The following is a 17,027-nucleotide window of genomic DNA, read 5'->3' on the forward strand; positions in this document are numbered from 1 at the left end:
GTGGCATGAATACAACTCGGACGCTGTAATTTTTTGAGAAATCTTAAGCCACTTATACTTACATGACAGGCACAAACTAAATTAAATCATGACGCATCTCTTTGATTTTAGGGATTTTTATGTATGATTTTTAGTACAACTTTGCAGGTGAACTCAATTTTTTCTTTAATAATGAAGCGTAATCTCGATTTATCAAAAATTGACGCATAAAATATGCTATCAAATTATTAGATGATAAAACAAGAAGTTCTACTAAAAAAAAAAGATCATTTCTTTTCCTGAACAAGACATCAACTAAAAGAAAAGAAATATCTAGGAGCACCAAGTATATTCTAAAAAAAAAGCTCTACCCAGAAAAAAAAAACGGTGCATGGTAGTTGGCATCCCTGACAGATACGTGTGTGGTAATAATAATATCTTTCATAAGCAGTGGTAAACCATGTCCAGGCACAACAGACGTGGTCAAATTTGCCAAAATTGGAGGTGAACCGTACCACTCTTTACTCGCTCAGTTTGCGTATGTTGGGTATTCTGTGTGTTTCTCTAACTAAGGCCAAGAAAGTGTTTCCTTCTTTCCGTTCTTCTGTTTCTCCCCTGCAGCTCCAATTACTTGCTGCTACACACTGAAGATGATTTAAACTCCTATTGCTTAAAAGAAAAGAAAAGAAAAGAAAAATGGCCTCCCAGACAATGAAAGCATCGGCTAATATAGTACTTGACTCGGTAGGAAACAGGACACTTGTGTGCCATGACCCTCACAAGATCTCTTCCAATGGTTTGTGGACCAATGAGAACCCGCTGAATTATTCTACACCTCTTTTGCTAATGCAACTTTCCCTCGTCTCTTTAACATCTATGCTTATTGATGTCATCATCAAGCCTCTTGGTCAATCCACTATTGTTTCACAAATTTTTGTAAGCATGCGACACCATGACATGCGTTATGTATACGAATCTTTTCAATGTCTGATTGTAAGTTTGGCAAGCATTTTTAGCTAGTACCATTTCTCTGGTTTCTCATCTTGAACGTTTTTTGTCAACCAGGGCGGTATAATCTTTGGCCCATCACTTTTAGGACATGTAGCATCTGTAGGAGCGGTATTCTTTCCTCCAAGAGGCCAGATCATATTCGAAACCTTTTCAACATTTGGCCTAATGTTCTTCCTTTTTTCAGTAGCAGTGAAGATGGACCCTAAGATGATGATCCGCCCAGGGTGGAAGCCCGCGATTCTAGGTCTCTCTGCAGTGTTCACAACCCTGGTTTTTTCTCTACTTTTAGCCTTTGCCTTGAAGCGCTATGCTTCTTTGGATCCTAGCGTTGCCAAACCGTTGCCTGTAATAGCGGCAGCCCAGTGTCTGTTATCCTTCCAAAATGTTGCCAGCGTCCTGACTGAGCTCAAGATGATTCAAACCGACTTGGGTCGCCTTGCAGTCTCATCAGCAATGTTCTGTGATCTGATTGGTATTTGCTTCATGGCATCCGCATTTGCAGTTTTACAAACTTCAGGGGACTATCCAATGATTTCAGTGTTAGCTATCTTAGTCTTTGTCATTTTTGTACTTGTTTCAGTATATATCATTCGACCACTAATATTGAAAAGTTTGAGTCTAGTACCTGAAGGAAGATCCATAGGGGAGTCGCATATTACTGCTATTTTTACTGTTCTTCTTGTAGTCGGGTTTATAAGCGAGATGATTGGCCAGCACTTTATGTTTGGACCCATGGTTATTGGTTTGGTGGTGCCTGAAGGTCCACCTCTGGGCGCCGCATTAACTGCAAAACTTGATATTCCTGTTGGAAAGATCCTGTATCCAGCATTTCTAACTGCTAGTGGCCTCAAAACAGACATCTTCTGCATCCACTTTCAAGGTGCTTGGACAGTGGCATTGATAGTTTTTTTGTCTTGCGTAGTCAAGGTCGGAGCAGTAATGTTGCCCGCTTGTTACATGGACTTGAAAATTCAAGAATCTTTTGTGCTCGGTTTGATGATGAATGTCAGAGGCCTTTCTGAACTCGTCTTGTACAATCTGTTTCTGGACGTAGAGGTGCCAACTTTCTGATCCTACTATGTTTTCCTGGCTAGTAACTTACTTCTCAAACATGCGATCACAATCCGTGATACAGCTCTTTTCTTCTTTTTTTTTTCATTATTATCATTTTTATTTGAAATGACAGGTTTTGAAACCTGAAGCATTTGCTTTATGTGTTGTGTCAGTGATTCTAGTCACGGCAATCACAACACTACTAATCAAACTTCTCTATGACCCATCTTCGCGACTTACTCCGGTGAGACGGAGAACCATTCAGCATTGCAAGCGCGGCACAGAGTTGAGAATATTAGTCTGCATCCATAACCAAGAGAATGTCCCCGCAATGGTGAATCTGCTTGAAGCTTCCAATGCAACGGAAGAAAGCCCAGTTACAGTCATAGCCGTCCTGCTCATTGAGCTGGTAGGTCGGGCAAACCCCATGCTCATTGCTCATCAGTCCCACAGATTGCTGCAGCCTAGTTCCTCCAGATCAGGCCGCATTATCAATGCCTTGCGGCAATATGAGCTCTGCAATGAGGCTTGTGTCACCTTTCAGTCATTCAGTTCTATCTCACAATTTGACACAATGCACGAAGATGTTTGCCGCGTGGCACTTGATCAAAATACCAACATCATCATTCTACCATTTCATAAGCAATGGGAGATTGATGGCTCGATTGGATCAGTAAACCGTGCCATACAAAACATGAATGCCCAGGTCATAGAAAAGTCACCTTGCTCCGTTGCTGTTTTAGTGGATCGGACAACTCTGCGTGGCTCCAGAACCATTTTGAACGGTCAATCTTCATATCATGTTGCAGTAATCTTCATTGGTGGTGCAGATGATGCAGAGTCACTATCTTATGCTGCTCGCATGGTGATGCATCCCCATGTCAGCCTTACAGTTTTCCGTTTCCTCCTCCTAGGAAGTGATAATATGAGGGAGAGGAAGATCGATAATAATCTGATAGATGAAATCCGACATGTCAACATAGGGAATGAGCGTTTTGCGTACCAAGAAGAGATCGTCAGAGATAGTGTAGGACTAGCTGCATCTGCAACAAGATTAGGAGGTAGTTTTGATTTGATTCTTGTAGGAAGAAATCACCAAGAATCTCCTCTCTTGGAAGGCCTTGGTGCTTGGATAGGTTGTCCAGAACTTGGTGTGATAGGGGACATGCTTGCTGAGCCTGATTTTGAACGGACAGCATCCATATTAGTGGTGCAACAGCAGAGGCTAAAAGGGAAAGTGATGAAGAGGATTTCAAAACCAGTAGTCATTGATCAAGAGCCCTTCCATGCTACATGATGATTCCTGATTCTATAGAGCAACATAATCAGCGGAAGCATCCAATAAATTAGAAGACTGCAAAAGCTAGAGTAGATGAAGTCCATTACTTTATACATGGAGGCCCCTCGCACTGTTTAGTTTATGAACAAGCTGTAATCATAATCCTTAGAGTTAGTATAGTTCCAATAGATGTTTGATACCGTGAAAATGCACCGCTCCAGAGTAGCATTGACATCATCACTAGAAGAACGTACAATGAACGAGACAAATGCACACAGCAGAACTGTTCAACTTCTTCGTGGAGTAAATCAACAAGTCTTACTATTCGTTAGTGGCTTTGACGCATTTTCTGGAGCCCAAGTTAATCTGCACTAAAACAGTGACGCAAATATGTTAAAGGAATTACCCATGAATAACTAAGTGAGGGTAACATTTGCTTTAGCAAAGTTTACAATGTGAATCCAGCAACAGCTCTGGCATCATAAAGAAAACAAAGTAAAGATAATAGCTCGATCAGGAATCAGAAATGGAGCATTGCTTGCCAGCAACAACACACTGTCAGAACTCAGAAGGGTTCATCATGATCTGTTTGCTAGCGACCATTAGACCCGTTATTTGAATTTCATGCCTATCATTAATGTTCATCAACAACCGCCAGCCGAAATTGGTATCTTGTTGCCGGTGGTAATATCTATAACCTCTATGATTTGGCAATTAATTAGGGCCAAACGGAAAATGGATAAATGCTGTCAGGGTCAACCTCAAAGCTGGATGCCGCCCAGAAAAGTCATTCTAACAACCTCAAAGTGTTGTTTAGATCCGGAACGGATCGATCAGTTCCATTGATCCGACCGTGAACCGACCTTTTTCTCGAGTTAATTTGTAGCACAAAATCCATTTTGGTCAAAAATCAGTAAAAATCGTAAAAAATTGACTAAATCAGTGATCCGGTTTAAATGGTTGACTCGGTTCTCAAATTTTTCTTTCTTATTTTTTCCAAATATAATTTGAGTTATCTAAATTGTAACACTTTCATTTATTAATAGGAATAAAAAAACAACATCCACTTAATGTAAATACCAAAATCACTCATTTTTCTGAATGATCTCTAAATCAAAGATGTTTTCATCCCTATCATCTTATCAATTTTGCATCAGTGATTCCAACTTACATTAATTTGTTTTAATTTAGTATTTCATGTAGTTTTGGAGAATATATATATTTTAGCCATGAATTTATATTTTTATATATAATTATTTGGTGTATATTTGATTAAAAGTCTAATATTTTTGGAACATTCTATATGATTTGCTGAATATAACTAACAACTTAATTTTAATATTTCTAAAATTTATATAATTATAACATCATGCAGACGTTAATGAATTTTTGAAAATGATCCGATCGATTCGATCAATTGACCCTAACTTAGTAGTTTAGTCGAATCGCTGTTCAATCTGAATTTAACGACATTGGCTATGAACGCCCAATCCAACCCTACAGTGAGTCATCAGGACATGAACAAAAAAACAAGATAAAAGACAGCGCCTCCACATGGGACCATGCATATCCACCAGAAAGGCAGAAACGTGTCCAATGTGCCTAGATGTCCATGCCGCCTACTTGGAGTGTTAGGTTTCCGCTAACAGTTAAATTAAGATGGACCCAGTCAAATACGTTTACAATAGATTCTCTAGAAAACTTCACCTTCTTCGGGATCACAGGGTGGCAGCCCCCATGTCTTCCCTTACATCCTCTGCTCCCGTAAGAGGTCTGAAGATCGGTATCATTGGTTTTGGACCATTTGCACAGTTCCTAACGCAAACCATGATAAAACAAGGGCATTCCATAAGGGCAACTTCAAGATCCGACTACTCTGAGCATTGCGCTCGTCTGGGCATCCCCTTCATCAGGTAGGTATATAACCCCATTAAAATAAGCTTTTTCTGCATTTCAAAACCGAGGAAAATCTGTTGTTGTACTGTATCATATTTCGCATGAACAAATACCCATATGTGTACGCATAGTAACTAGTGGTGCAGGGACATGGACGAATTTCTCCAATCAGACAATGAAGTTGTACTGCTGTGCACCTCAATCCTCTCTCTTTCAGATGTCGTCAAGTCCATGCCGTTTCAATGCTTGAAACAGCCGACTCTTTTTGCTGATGTACTCTCGGTGAAAGAATATCCCAGAGATGTTCTACTTCAAGTATGCTCTTAAAAGAATTTTGATTAGCCAAAACAAGATTGATGTGTTAAAACAGGACACCGTTTCATTTACTATGTGCTCTTTTTGGTCCCTTGAAAAAGGCTCTGCCTCCAGAATCGGATTTGATTTGCACCCATCCCATGTTTGGGCCAGAAAGTGGAAGAGATGGGTGGCACGGCCTGACTCTGATGTATGAGAAAGTCCGCATCAGGAATGAAGCTGTGTGCTCTGGTTTCCTCCATATCTTTGCAAGTGAGGTGAGTCTATTAGATCTTCATCGGCTGCCTATACTTCTTGACACCAGTTAAAAAATATATATATATATATATATGACCTTATTTTTCATCTGGACATGTTAAGCTATATCTTCGTTTAGACTGTTTTTCACATATCTATGAAGCTGATAATTGCACAGGGATGCAAAATGCTGGAAATGACATGCGAAGAGCACGATAAATTGGCTGCCAAAAGTCAATTCCTCACTCATACCATTGGCAGGTACAAAGTTCAACGCAGTTCAACCATAGATGACTTAATTAGGCTAGAGATACCAGAGACATAACAAGCTGACATAGCTTATTTTTCAACAGGGTCTTGGCAGAAATGCAGATTGAACCCACGCCTATTGACACGAAAGGATTTGAAAAGCTTTTTGAAGTGGTAAGTCAATCACTATGAGAGCACTGATCTCCAGCATTAGAGACGTCTCAATTTCTAACCACAGTAGTCCTTTAAAAGACGTGTCATTCCACTTGCAGAAGGAAAGCGTAGCAAATGATAGTTTTGATCTATTCAACGGGCTGTACGTGCATAATAGGTTTGCTAGACAACAGGTAGAGAAATTCTTCCATTTTCACCATATGCTTTTCATAGCCAAGACACGGCATCAAAACTTCATATGATATTTTTGGTACAGCTGAAGAACTTTGAAGTTGCCTTCGATGGTGTCAAACATAAGCTGCTAGACCGGATGAATGAATAGACGGATCGAAATCCATCCAATGTATTGATCATCAATCCAGGCGACCGAGTGATTTTTTTGAATTTGAATTCTCTACCTGATAGCAGAAAGAGCTTTTCCTAAGAGCTATCCTAAAAGCTTTTCCTTAAATCCCTTCTTGAATTGTACGTGGAAGTTTAAACTCTACTTGCAGTTAAAAAAATTCAAATGTGATGCCATACTATCCTCTTAGTCAAGTCAAGTCCGCATACTTACTAGTTCCTAATACACAAGCCTCCTTAGGCATCTCTTCCCTGTAAATTAGAATAGAATAAGTTATATAATTGTTATTATTGTCGGAAAAAAATAAAATAAAATCTATCCCCTAGTCACTGGGTCCAATGATTGCGCGACTGAGTGATTGAAACTATGTTCACTAAGCTTACTGAAATGGACTTAAACAAATGTATATCATTCACCAAATTGTATCACTCATCCAGTTGCATTTTATACACAGGATGTTGTGAACAGTAAAAAATTGTGATATAAAGGTTGCCCTATATATTATAAGTAAAATTATAGTTTCAATCCTCCCACTTTTCTCTGGCTTTTTCTTTTTTTTGCGGGTATCTTCAACAATGGAGCACCAATAAACAGCACAATCCATGAAAAGAAGTTCTTCCCACTCGCCCTATATTGAATTTTATGAAGTGCAAAACTCTAATAGATGCGCCAGATACTCTTGGTCTGGAAGCAAAACGATGGAAATATTGAAACTCATTTCTTTAAGGTTGTATAAGAAGCCCATGCAGTGGGCTGTTGTGGGTTTCCATCTATTGCTCGTTGATTTCATCAATGTTGGCATCTTCTGGAGCATTACATTCCAATGCAGCAGGTTCAGGAGAATCTGATGTCTCAGATGAAACCTTTTCATTCTTCTGAGCCTGAAGTCCCGTGAATCTAGCTAGATCAACCCATTGCTGAAGCATGTTAAAGAAATATCAGTAAATATCAGTATCGTTCCCAACACAGTAAGGGCTACAACTCAAAATGATTACTGCTATGCATATCATATATCTAAAACAACATAACTGAAATCCTATTTATAACAACCAAATTGTCAAATAGAGACCACCTCTTTGTGTGCAACAGACCCAGCAATGAAACCAACTTTCCATTAAGCACCATAAAGGTAGTATAGTCAACAAAAGGCACAAAGCAATTACTCCATGGCATACAAAGAGTTAGAATTCAAGATGATCAAGGCTGTGCAAACTGCAAAAACTAAAAGCCTATTCATGATAGCCAGAGTAACAGACTTTATTTCTTTCTTTTCATCGTTCCAAGTATGCAATCGTGCCGACCCCTTTATCTAGGTAGAAAAGCAAAAGATAAAACCCCTATTTTTCTGAATGTTGACGTTTATGAATAAATTTGTCTATCCTTATTAGCTTGAGATTTATGTTGTGAAGTATAAATTAAAAAAGCTAGAGTTCCCAAAAAATAGAATATCTCTAACCTGGGTTCCCCAGTAGGAGTTGATCGTTCGAACAACAAAGGATAGCATATTTACAAGAAATGCTTGATCACTAAATTTGTCTGAAATCCGATGCTCCACTAGCCCTGCAATAACCTACAATGAATCACCAGTCAGTTTCAACAAATACCATACATTAAGACCACCACCCCACCCAACTTCCGACTGAAACACACAATTTAGAAGAAGAAAAAGAGGATTTGCCAAATCAATAACTTTGGAGTCTTTGATTCAGTAATTTTAACATTGTAACACAGGAGATAAGCACATATGACAAGCTCAAACTCTGCAGTTGTTTCACAAGCATCTTATACAATCAAAGACTACTTCGAGATTGTTGCATGAGTATCAGTCCATGTGACACGTTAAAGGTGCAGTTCAGGCTTAGAAATGCATGTGTCAGATAACGTTTTTTCCTGTGTCTATTTGGTTTAGCATATTAAATTGGCCTCACTACACACACTTCTATTCTTGAGGGTTCACCGGCCTTCACCTATAAAGAGAATTGGCTCTCATGTCAACCATTTGCTCTATATCATAGGGTTACACCAAGTGACATGAAAAAGAATGTGGCAAATGGATATGTTGGATAAAAGTTTTCTTAGTTGCAGGAAGTTTATAACCCTAAGATGCCCATGTATAATCTCTCTCTCTCTCTCTCTCTCTCCCGCAGATGCAGAACACACAAATAAAACTGCATTTATCGTTATCTTGTAAAAATCAATGTCTCCTCATATAAACATGCAGAACACACATACACACAAAAGAAAACTGTATTTATCATTATCATGTAAAAATCAATGTCAACAGTTACGGAGTTTCCGTCAAGGTACAGCATATGACGTAACAATACCAAAGAAGCCATGCTCTCTGGTTACCTGATTCCAATGCTCATGATAGCTTTTTAGACGAGTTTATATGTATTTACTGGATAATCAAGATAATTATCAGCACTTGAAAAGATTAATAACTCTAGCTAATGTCAAACTTGAAAAACACATATCCAACCTACCTGATATCGGAGATTCGCTGATGTTCCAAGAAAGCATGCATATACAACTGCTGTTTTCAGTATTGGTGAGCGTTTAATTGGATGTTTGACAGCAAGGGCAGGATTTAGTACTTTCCGCATTGCATATACAACGTTCGATGAAGCTACAGCTCCTATGCTAGATATGAATCCAACTCCTGCTAGTTTCAGACCACCAATAAGTACTGAAGCAACTCTATGAATCAAATTCCAGTCCTTCCCAGCTGGACTTCTCTGAAAAGCATTATCTGGGATAGAACCAAGAAGACCTTTTAATGCTTCCATGCGATCAGGTCCACTAAAACCATCAGAAACTGAAAGGAATGAGAGTGTCGGGGCAGGAAGCCACACTGTGAAAAAGTCGACAACCGATCCCCTCAGTGTGTCCGTGATGACGTAATCAAGCTCATAAAAAAAATTTTCTTTACGCCTTTCATACTGCGCCAGGAGTGTGGTTGTTATCGATATAGCTTCTTCTATAGCTAATCTATGCAGAAATTTGGGGTCTGCTAATAATCTCTCTCTAAAGCCCTGCACAAGATAAGTTGTTACCACCACCAACTTAACCATATCAACAACTGGAAGCAACTGCTTGCAACGAGTCATTTATTATTATGTGTGAGTAGACTGTAGAGTACCTGGAAACGATGACTCAAGTCTGAAATAACAGGATATTTCTCTAGATCAAAAAAGTTCTGTAGCACTTCTGGAGATACCAGACCAAGATCAAGTCCTTTCTGAAGGTCCTATAAAATTTCCATGAGATTCAATTGATGAGATGATGCAACAGTACAAATACTCGGTAAGGTGAAGTCTGTTGCAGGATACACATCTACATATATCCAAAACAGGTAAAAAGGTATTTCAAACTTAAACCCAAGGCTGTGCATCTTAACAACTTCCTTGCTTCCAAAAACAATTACCAAAACACGTTGAACTAAATATAGGACAAAGCCAACAATCCATCAAAAATCAAAATGATACACTACCATAAACTTGGACTTATTTTCTTTATAAACAAAATGCCACAAACAGACTAGAGCGACTTCTGAATTAGGAAAAAGGAAAAAATTTGTAGAGATAGAGCCCAAATTGTTTCCAAAGCTAGACATAAACCACAAGAAAGGTTGCTTTGGTAAAAATTTAAAAACTTCTAAGACTTTCAAGTTCAGAAGATAAGTTCTTGTCTGTTCAATTGGGGAGGGAGGGAGTCCCGTGGGTTCCAAATTAAGTGCCCCTGTATATGGAGAATGATTCGCATGATAAAGCATGTTATGAGAAAAAGACTCTTCCCATTCGTGGGAGGACAGACAGATGGAACTAACCTGGGGTAATGCATCCCGCTTTCTACCAGCAGCATTCATCACTCGGGCTATTTCTGCACGATCAAAGCAATTCCGACTGCAAGGTCTCGCAGCAGAATACCACAAGAAATCAGCAATAGGAACTTCTCCCTCTCTCCGTATCTGCTGTCTTTCAGGGTCAAGCAGAATGACCACTTGATTTTTCTTTGGCATCTTCCTTGAAATCCTAGCAGGTAGTCCAGTCCCTCTTGATCCGTATGTAACGTGGCTTGCACCTGTCACTACAACTAGCATATCCGTTGCTCCACCATCTGTCACAGCTTGCGAGATAATTTGAGACATGGTATAATCCTCAACCACTTTTGCCTGTAGCGATAAATATGAACTTGGCCCAAAAGGAGTAGATTGATATGCATAATTTGTATCCATTGGTGATCTGCGTGAGAATGAAGAAAACCCCGAGATAAAGCCTGAACCGGCTGGTGGCGCAAACTTTTTCCGATCAGCTTTAGAAAGTCCATGAATTCCTTCAGCTTGAACTGTTCTTAAGATCTGGAAAACGAATTTCATAAGAGAGACAAGAATTTCACCAATTCTCTATAATAGAAAATTATCCCATTTAGCAGTCTATTTTGGCCAGTAGATGAAGAAAAACAACCAGAGATTACTTCACTTTCTGAGATCTCTGTGTAGCTGAAATGTGAATTCTATGATATTGGAATATGTGACATTGATACTCAACAGCCAAAAAGATTTAGTATACTATCTGACAAAATATATCACTGTTTTGGAAACAAATTAATATTTCTGAATGCCAGTAACAGTACATTTTGATACTAAAAAACAATATTGACCTGAAATCTGAATCTTATCTAAAGATCAACAATTAAAACCAACTCACCACCAAATACTAGCAAGTTTGATTTGTTTTCCTCAAGTCTTATATGAGAATTTGACTTCTAGGAACAAGTTTGCTTGTGAGCATCAGCAAATATTTAGGTCAACTAAGCCTTACTAGCTGTACATAGCCCTGAAATGTTTGTAGCAGACATAACACGAGAAGTATTTCTTATGCCCGATAAAACTGTGGAATACCTCAAGTGGAATGCCACACGCAACCAGCTGAATTCCATTATCTCGGCAGTAACTGATCAGAGGTTCATATTCCTGCCAGCGCTCAGGAGGCCAGTGTCTAAGAAAAGATTTGAGGGTTTCTCCATCAATCCTGTCATAGGGATAATTTTCATAAGAGAAGTGCAACATAATTCGTCTCCAAGTACACCTTCATGGATCACTAGAGGCTAATCTATGATAGCAACCTGTATCCTTTCTCACTCTTTGTCCTCCTCTGGGTACAAGTTAACTTGTAGGAATCTCAATGTCGAAAATCATAACAGATCACTTACTAATCTGTAATTCATCAAATTATTCAAAACATGCTATACTCACATAACGCGTACAGGAGAGTTAACAAACCAAGCATACTTCACAAAGAGCGCACGAGTTAGGCATTTTATATTCTCAAAGGATGAACGACGCAGGCTAGTAGCTAAAACAGGTGTAATTGATCCACTCTCTCCCGTCATAACAAACCTTCAAAGCAAATGTACGGATCTCAAACACAAATGATTTACAGCACTTCCGCACGGTGCAGAGTTTCATACCTAGTAGACTAACAAAAGTCAGTAAGACAGACTGATTGAAAGATGGAAATAGTACTTTTTATCCAAATATTCATTGAGCAGAGCTTGTAGGTTAGAAGGAAATGCATCCAAAGCCAGAGAAATCCGCCGCTCTGCCTCGTCACATCTTTTCTTCAAATTCTTCACAATCTCCAGCTCCAATTCCCTATCGTCGCGAACAGGCACCTGCTCAGCTTCACCTAAATAAACTATCCTAGCATTCATCACCTTTTCCCATACCTTCGTCTTATCTTTCCCAACCGCCAACGGCTCTCCCATCACAGTCGCATCGTAAATCCTCGAATTAATCACCTCCTCCACGGGCGCCTCCAGCTGCGCTTCTGGCGTAACAGTCGCAGTGGGAGCTACCTCCGGAGGCTTCTCATCCGCTCTGGCGACTGCCGACCGTAGAACGCAGGCGCCAACAGCCAGGAGAGGCGCGACAAGAACATCACGCCTTCTAGGCCCAGAATATTCGCCATGGTCCACCGGAATTTGACGACAACGGACGGAGACTCCGACGTGGCCATGCTCCAGCCTGAAAGTGCGAAGCTGGCGGCTGTTGAATGAAATTTCATCAGGGAAGACGCAACGACGGGGTACAGGACGACTCCTCTGAGTATTAAAGTGGAGAAGTGGTCTTGAGCTGAAGTCAGTGGAACGGTGAATGTGGGGCTTCATTTTTACACTGCTCAGTGGCCCAGGATTTCAGTAGCAGTGCTCCCTCCTTTTGATGCTCTTAGTCTTGCAAACACCACATGGTCCGCGCATCGGAGGATTGTTGAAGTCCACTTTTTTGGATGGGTTGGGGATGGGGTTGAGGGTTGGTGGAGGGATTCACGTTGAGGCTTAAAGCGTTGAACGTATTTGTCGTTTAAAAATTGTACAAGTGGACGGACTCCCTCCCTGTCTCTCTCTCTATCTCTTTCTTTTTGTACCTTTTGTACTAGAGGAATAGCACATGCCACGTAATTTTATGGAAAGAATTGCTGATTTTGCGATTTTCCTTACGTGGCAGATAGAGTATTAAGATATGGATAGCTTCAATGGTAGGCCAGCGATCTGGCACGTTGCTCTCTTACATCTTCATTTACATCTTCATTTCCTCGTCCAATTTCTGTATTTCCTCGTCCATAGTTGGAGTTGATTTTCATTCTCTCACCCAATTTTACGTTTTCTTCTTGTATATTTCATAATAACGGTTGAAGTAAATTGGAAGAACCAATTAGAAAGAACACAATAACTGATTACAATTTCTTGACATTTGATGATAATAATTAAAGTAAATGATCGTATTGTAGATGTATTTGATAAAATTGAAATCTGAATTTATTAAGTTATTAAATTATTAAATATTTAACTATTATTACGGGCAGTTAGGATCTTATCAAGAGGTTGGATGCTTAAATTGTGCTTTTCATCTTTAAGTAGTAGATTGGACCCGTCCCAAGGAAAGCGGCCCAGTCCAAATCACTATTCATATCCTAGTGAGTTTGCGACACGTCATGTTGGATTACTATTACTTCCTGTGTTGTCTGGCTCTGGCAGGAACTAATAATCGACTAATTTGTCTCAACTCTTAAAGACTCTTGAGAGCAGTGCCTGCTGCGAGAAATTTGGCTTTTGCTCTGCAGGTCAATTTAATGGGGATTCTGTCTCTGAAATCCTCGTCAGATGACAAAGCAAACGCTGGCCCGGCTTGGTTACCGGCTAGTGGCTAGTGGCTAGGAAGCTTTCACTTTTCAGTTGCTTTTTCTGGACAGCGCCTGCTTAAAGGCTCACTTGTTCGGCATCATGTGGGCTCAGTATTCTTCAACAGGATGGCAAATTGGCAATACTGCTGCGCCAACACTGCCGTGTAACTTTGCAAATTACCACAAGGTCTTGTAATTGTCTAAATACTGCAGCGTCTCTCAGTTGTTTACATAGTATATTAAGTTTCTTTGCTTATACATTTTGGATAAACTACTTAAAGAATTTCTAAAATATTTCATCTATTAACTTTTAATCTCTCATCTATTCCACTCCTCAAATTGTTCCCTCGATAATAGAAGAGCTTAATCCTTCAATAAGATGCCAATAAGGTGGTTCTCTGAATACTTATCTAGTCTAAAATACTTCCTCCGTTCCACTTTGATAGTCCTGTTTTTTTTTTTATCTGTCCCAAATTGTAGTTCACTTTTCAATTGAAAAATATAGTTGTATTTTAATTTTTCTAAAATACCTTTATTAAATGTAAGTTATTGTTACTATAAACCTACCTCATTTAATGAGAGTTGATTCTTTTTTTACCATCAATTCAAGTTCCCATGGAGTTGTACTCTAATTAATGTGAGGGTATTTTAGGAAAATAGCTGCCTAAATGGATTGTTCCAACAAAGTTAACTACTTTTTTTTAAACTGTGTGAAAAAAAAACCAGAAATATCAAAGTGGAACGGAAGGAGTAACACATAATAAGCTTTTTTTTTTTATCAACAATCGAGAAAAAAAGATGTTGAAAGCATTTATGAGATGCTAAACAACTAATTTGAACCAACCAACAAATTTTTTCCTTTTTTATCCATAAACTATAAATAAAATACGTAAAAAATAGTTAGCATTTACAACTTACAAGGTAATTAAAAGCGCATTCAAAAATGCGACGGTCAAACTAGTCTGTATCATTTACGCTAATTTTGTAGGCTGCAGCGACAGCCGGTGGCCGTCTACTTAATTGCATAACATACACTCACTATTTTTAGCTTTAGCACATTCGATACATGTTAGTAGTACTGCTACAAAGGGAAAAGTACATTTCCAAGTTACGCTTTCCAGAGCCTCCGCGTGAATGGTCCAACGGTAGCACCTCCCACTGGTAACCACTTGGTCCCAAGATCGAGTATCTGCTCTGTTGGATTCCTCTATGCACTTATCGTGCTTGGGACTGGTTGGGGCGCCAAGCTCGGACTGCAGGGGATTAGTCGGACCCCGTAAGAATTGATCCGGACACCTCTGTGTCGACAAAAAAAAAAAAAAAAGGGTTACGCTTTCCAGACAGTAGACAATTTGGTAAAAACCAGAACATTTCAATGGAACTTTCTCAAATGCACGATGGGAATGTAAATTTGATCTCGCGATCAATGGACAACGAAAATTCAAGAGCTGGTCAAACGGTTCACCCCAGAATTCAAGTCCCCTTCCCAAATTTAAGAACATTTTTACATAGTCAAGAAGTTCCTAAAAAACTTGTGAGAATAAATTGTACTTAATATAGATTTTTACTGGGCAGGGAAAAAGGTACAAGTTGGACAAACAAACATGGAAATATATTTTTTATTCTGTTGTTGCAAATTCCTCTTTTTGGTTTGCCTTCCCACTAGCCCTCCCTAACCCATCAAATTCCAATTTCGTTTACTTGTAAGTATAATTCCCCTAAACAAAAAACGAAATTTCAAGACGGTTGCAGATAGACGATTTTAGTACAATGTCCAATTTAGTGCGGCGCTTTGTTTCGCTAAAATTAAAAACCAACTAAAGGCGTGTCATAGAAACACGCTTCCAGCTCGTAATACTAAACTAAACCACAGGAAGGAGACCCCTTGGTCACAGCACAGCACAGCACAGCACAGCACAAGACAAGTTGGTGGATCAGTGGTGAATTGGAACGACGATACGGTTCATGCATTTTCTCTTGATCACGATTCATATCCCGGGGCACTGCGCAATCACACATTGCACTAGCTAACCCCCCGTGCACTCATTTAGTTCAATTCCAGGATCAAAATACAAGAAAAACCTCCTACAACTTTGTGGATTCTATTGAATCTTTTATTTTCTCTCTTTTCTCCGACACTTTTCTCCTCATTTCGGTCCTCTCTCTCTCTCTCTCTCGCTCTATATATATATATATATAAATATCCCACTGTGTCTCTCTTTCATTTCTTCTTCCTCACTCATTTCTTCTCAACTCTTGTATTTCTCAGTTATGGAACTGCTGCTGCTCTGAAATTGTAGTACGGAACAAGCAATGTACTTTCTCTCTCTTTATTTATTACAAGTTGGTTCTTTTTTTTTTTTCTGAGATAATATTCACATGCTCCTTAAAGCCGGGGCGTTTTCTTTTTCCTGTTCGATTTTTTGGGCTGATGTTCTGTGAGAACCGTGGCTGCATGCTTAGTTTCCTTTCGTAAGTGGAAAACACAGTGTGTTTCTGTGAAAAAAATTTATGTGTTTTCTCATGAAATTTTGTTAAAGGAGGGTTTGATGATCAACAGGTTGATATGTGATCATAGGAGGGATTTATTTATTTATTTATTTTAGAGTTACAACTTTGCAAATTTTCCATTTTCCCTTTCAACTTCTGAAATTTATAGGTGAGCATAAAATTTTGTTAGTCTTTTTGGAAAGAGCACTGTTTGCTAACCTTGAAGAAATTGATTAATATATCTGGCATGCAGTAAGAAACTCTGGTAGTTATGTCTATGTCATTTAATGTTGCAATTGCTTAGTATATCATTTCTTGGTGAAATCTCTGCTAAGGATTTTTTTTTCCTTTTTTCTTTTTTAACCCGTTGGCTGAAGTTTGATATTTTTGGAACTTCATTTACTGTCATGTGCTGGCAAGGACTATAATTATGGTCTTGCTTTGACTATAGTTGTCTGCTTTTGCCCTTCTGTTCTACCGTTTCCCATCTTATTTAGCCAGAAGATGTTTGTGTCTTGTTGGCATTTTCTATTCTTTGCTATGATCGCTGAGCCTCTTAACATAAACTAATCTGGCTGAGGATTTATTATTACTCTAACATCTAATGCAATGTTTGATGAGTTATGGCTCGTGAAGCATGGTTGAGAATTTTGGTAATTGTTAGAAAAAAAAAACTACTCCTTTTTGAGCATTATTGGTCAAGCACAAGGGAAAAACGAAGGTTTTGTTTTCGAACTTCGTTTATGTGCAATACTAGATCAAGCACAATATTGAGAACCATACATGTCGGGTACCTTTACTTGCTCTCTGGGTCAAG

At 39.1% G+C, this 17,027-nt stretch overlaps 3 protein-coding genes across 5 annotated transcripts; 2 read left to right on the forward strand and 1 right to left on the reverse strand.

Annotated features, from left to right (window-relative positions):
* The first annotated feature begins 675 nt into the window (after window positions 1-675).
* On the forward strand, window positions 676-3,340 carry LOC113755245 (cation/H(+) antiporter 15-like). Its single transcript, XM_027299295.1, has 3 exons — window positions 676-915; window positions 1,045-2,046; window positions 2,177-3,340. The coding sequence occupies exons 1-3, from the start codon at window positions 676-678 to the stop codon at window positions 3,338-3,340; spliced, it is 2,406 nt and encodes an 801-aa protein (XP_027155096.1).
* Window positions 3,341-5,029: 1,689 nt separating this feature from the next.
* Window positions 5,030-6,816, forward strand: LOC113761949 (arogenate dehydrogenase 1, chloroplastic-like). Of its 3 annotated transcripts, none has more exons than XM_027305150.1 (7): window positions 5,030-5,235; window positions 5,365-5,533; window positions 5,635-5,790; window positions 5,949-6,031; window positions 6,124-6,193; window positions 6,292-6,366; window positions 6,450-6,816. In XM_027305150.1, the coding sequence occupies exons 1-7, from the start codon at window positions 5,060-5,062 to the stop codon at window positions 6,513-6,515; spliced, it is 795 nt and encodes a 264-aa protein (XP_027160951.1). In that variant the 5' UTR covers window positions 5,030-5,059; the 3' UTR covers window positions 6,516-6,816. The 3 variants fall into 3 exon arrangements, with proteins under 3 accessions (XP_027160951.1, XP_027160952.1, XP_027160953.1); XM_027305151.1 differs by having other exon boundaries at window positions 5,152-5,235; window positions 5,350-5,533; XM_027305152.1 differs by having other exon boundaries at window positions 5,173-5,235; window positions 5,391-5,533; window positions 6,450-6,815.
* Window positions 6,817-6,903: 87 nt separating this feature from the next.
* On the reverse strand, window positions 6,904-12,912 carry LOC113761948 (protein RETICULATA-RELATED 5, chloroplastic). Its single transcript, XM_027305149.1, has 7 exons — window positions 12,064-12,912; window positions 11,440-11,569; window positions 10,366-10,896; window positions 9,679-9,786; window positions 9,023-9,571; window positions 7,993-8,106; window positions 6,904-7,453 (listed from the first exon to the last, which is right to left on the reverse strand). The coding sequence occupies exons 1-7, from the start codon at window positions 12,705-12,707 to the stop codon at window positions 7,307-7,309; spliced, it is 2,223 nt and encodes a 740-aa protein (XP_027160950.1). The 5' UTR covers window positions 12,708-12,912; the 3' UTR covers window positions 6,904-7,306.
* Window positions 12,913-17,027: the final 4,115 nt, after the last annotated feature.

The sequence above is a fragment of the Coffea eugenioides genome, chromosome 2 (genome assembly GCF_003713205.1).
Source record: "Coffea eugenioides isolate CCC68of chromosome 2, Ceug_1.0, whole genome shotgun sequence".
Taxonomy (NCBI): Eukaryota; Viridiplantae; Streptophyta; class Magnoliopsida; order Gentianales; family Rubiaceae; genus Coffea; species Coffea eugenioides.

Coding starts and splice junctions, on each gene's coding strand:
- LOC113755245 (XM_027299295.1), top strand. CDS start 676: ATGGCCTCCCAGACAATGAAAGCATCGGCTAATATAGTACTTGACTCG. Junction 916..1,044: donor CTATTGTTTCACAAATTTTT/GTAAGCATGCGA, acceptor TTTGTCAACCAG/GGCGGTATAATCTTTGGCCC. Junction 2,047..2,176: donor ATCTGTTTCTGGACGTAGAG/GTGCCAACTTTC, acceptor TTGAAATGACAG/GTTTTGAAACCTGAAGCATT.
- LOC113761949 (XM_027305150.1), top strand. CDS start 5,060: ATGTCTTCCCTTACATCCTCTGCTCCCGTAAGAGGTCTGAAGATCGGT. Junction 5,236..5,364: donor CTGGGCATCCCCTTCATCAG/GTAGGTATATAA, acceptor CTAGTGGTGCAG/GGACATGGACGAATTTCTCC. Junction 6,367..6,449: donor ATAGGTTTGCTAGACAACAG/GTAGAGAAATTC, acceptor TTTTTGGTACAG/CTGAAGAACTTTGAAGTTGC.
- LOC113761948 (XM_027305149.1), bottom strand. CDS start 12,707: ATGAAGCCCCACATTCACCGTTCCACTGACTTCAGCTCAAGACCACTT. Junction 11,570..12,063: donor AATGAATATTTGGATAAAAA/GTACTATTTCCA, acceptor TCCCTATGACAG/GATTGATGGAGAAACCCTCA. Junction 9,787..10,365: donor AGCGGGATGCATTACCCCAG/GTTAGTTCCATC, acceptor GAAATTTTATAG/GACCTTCAGAAAGGACTTGA.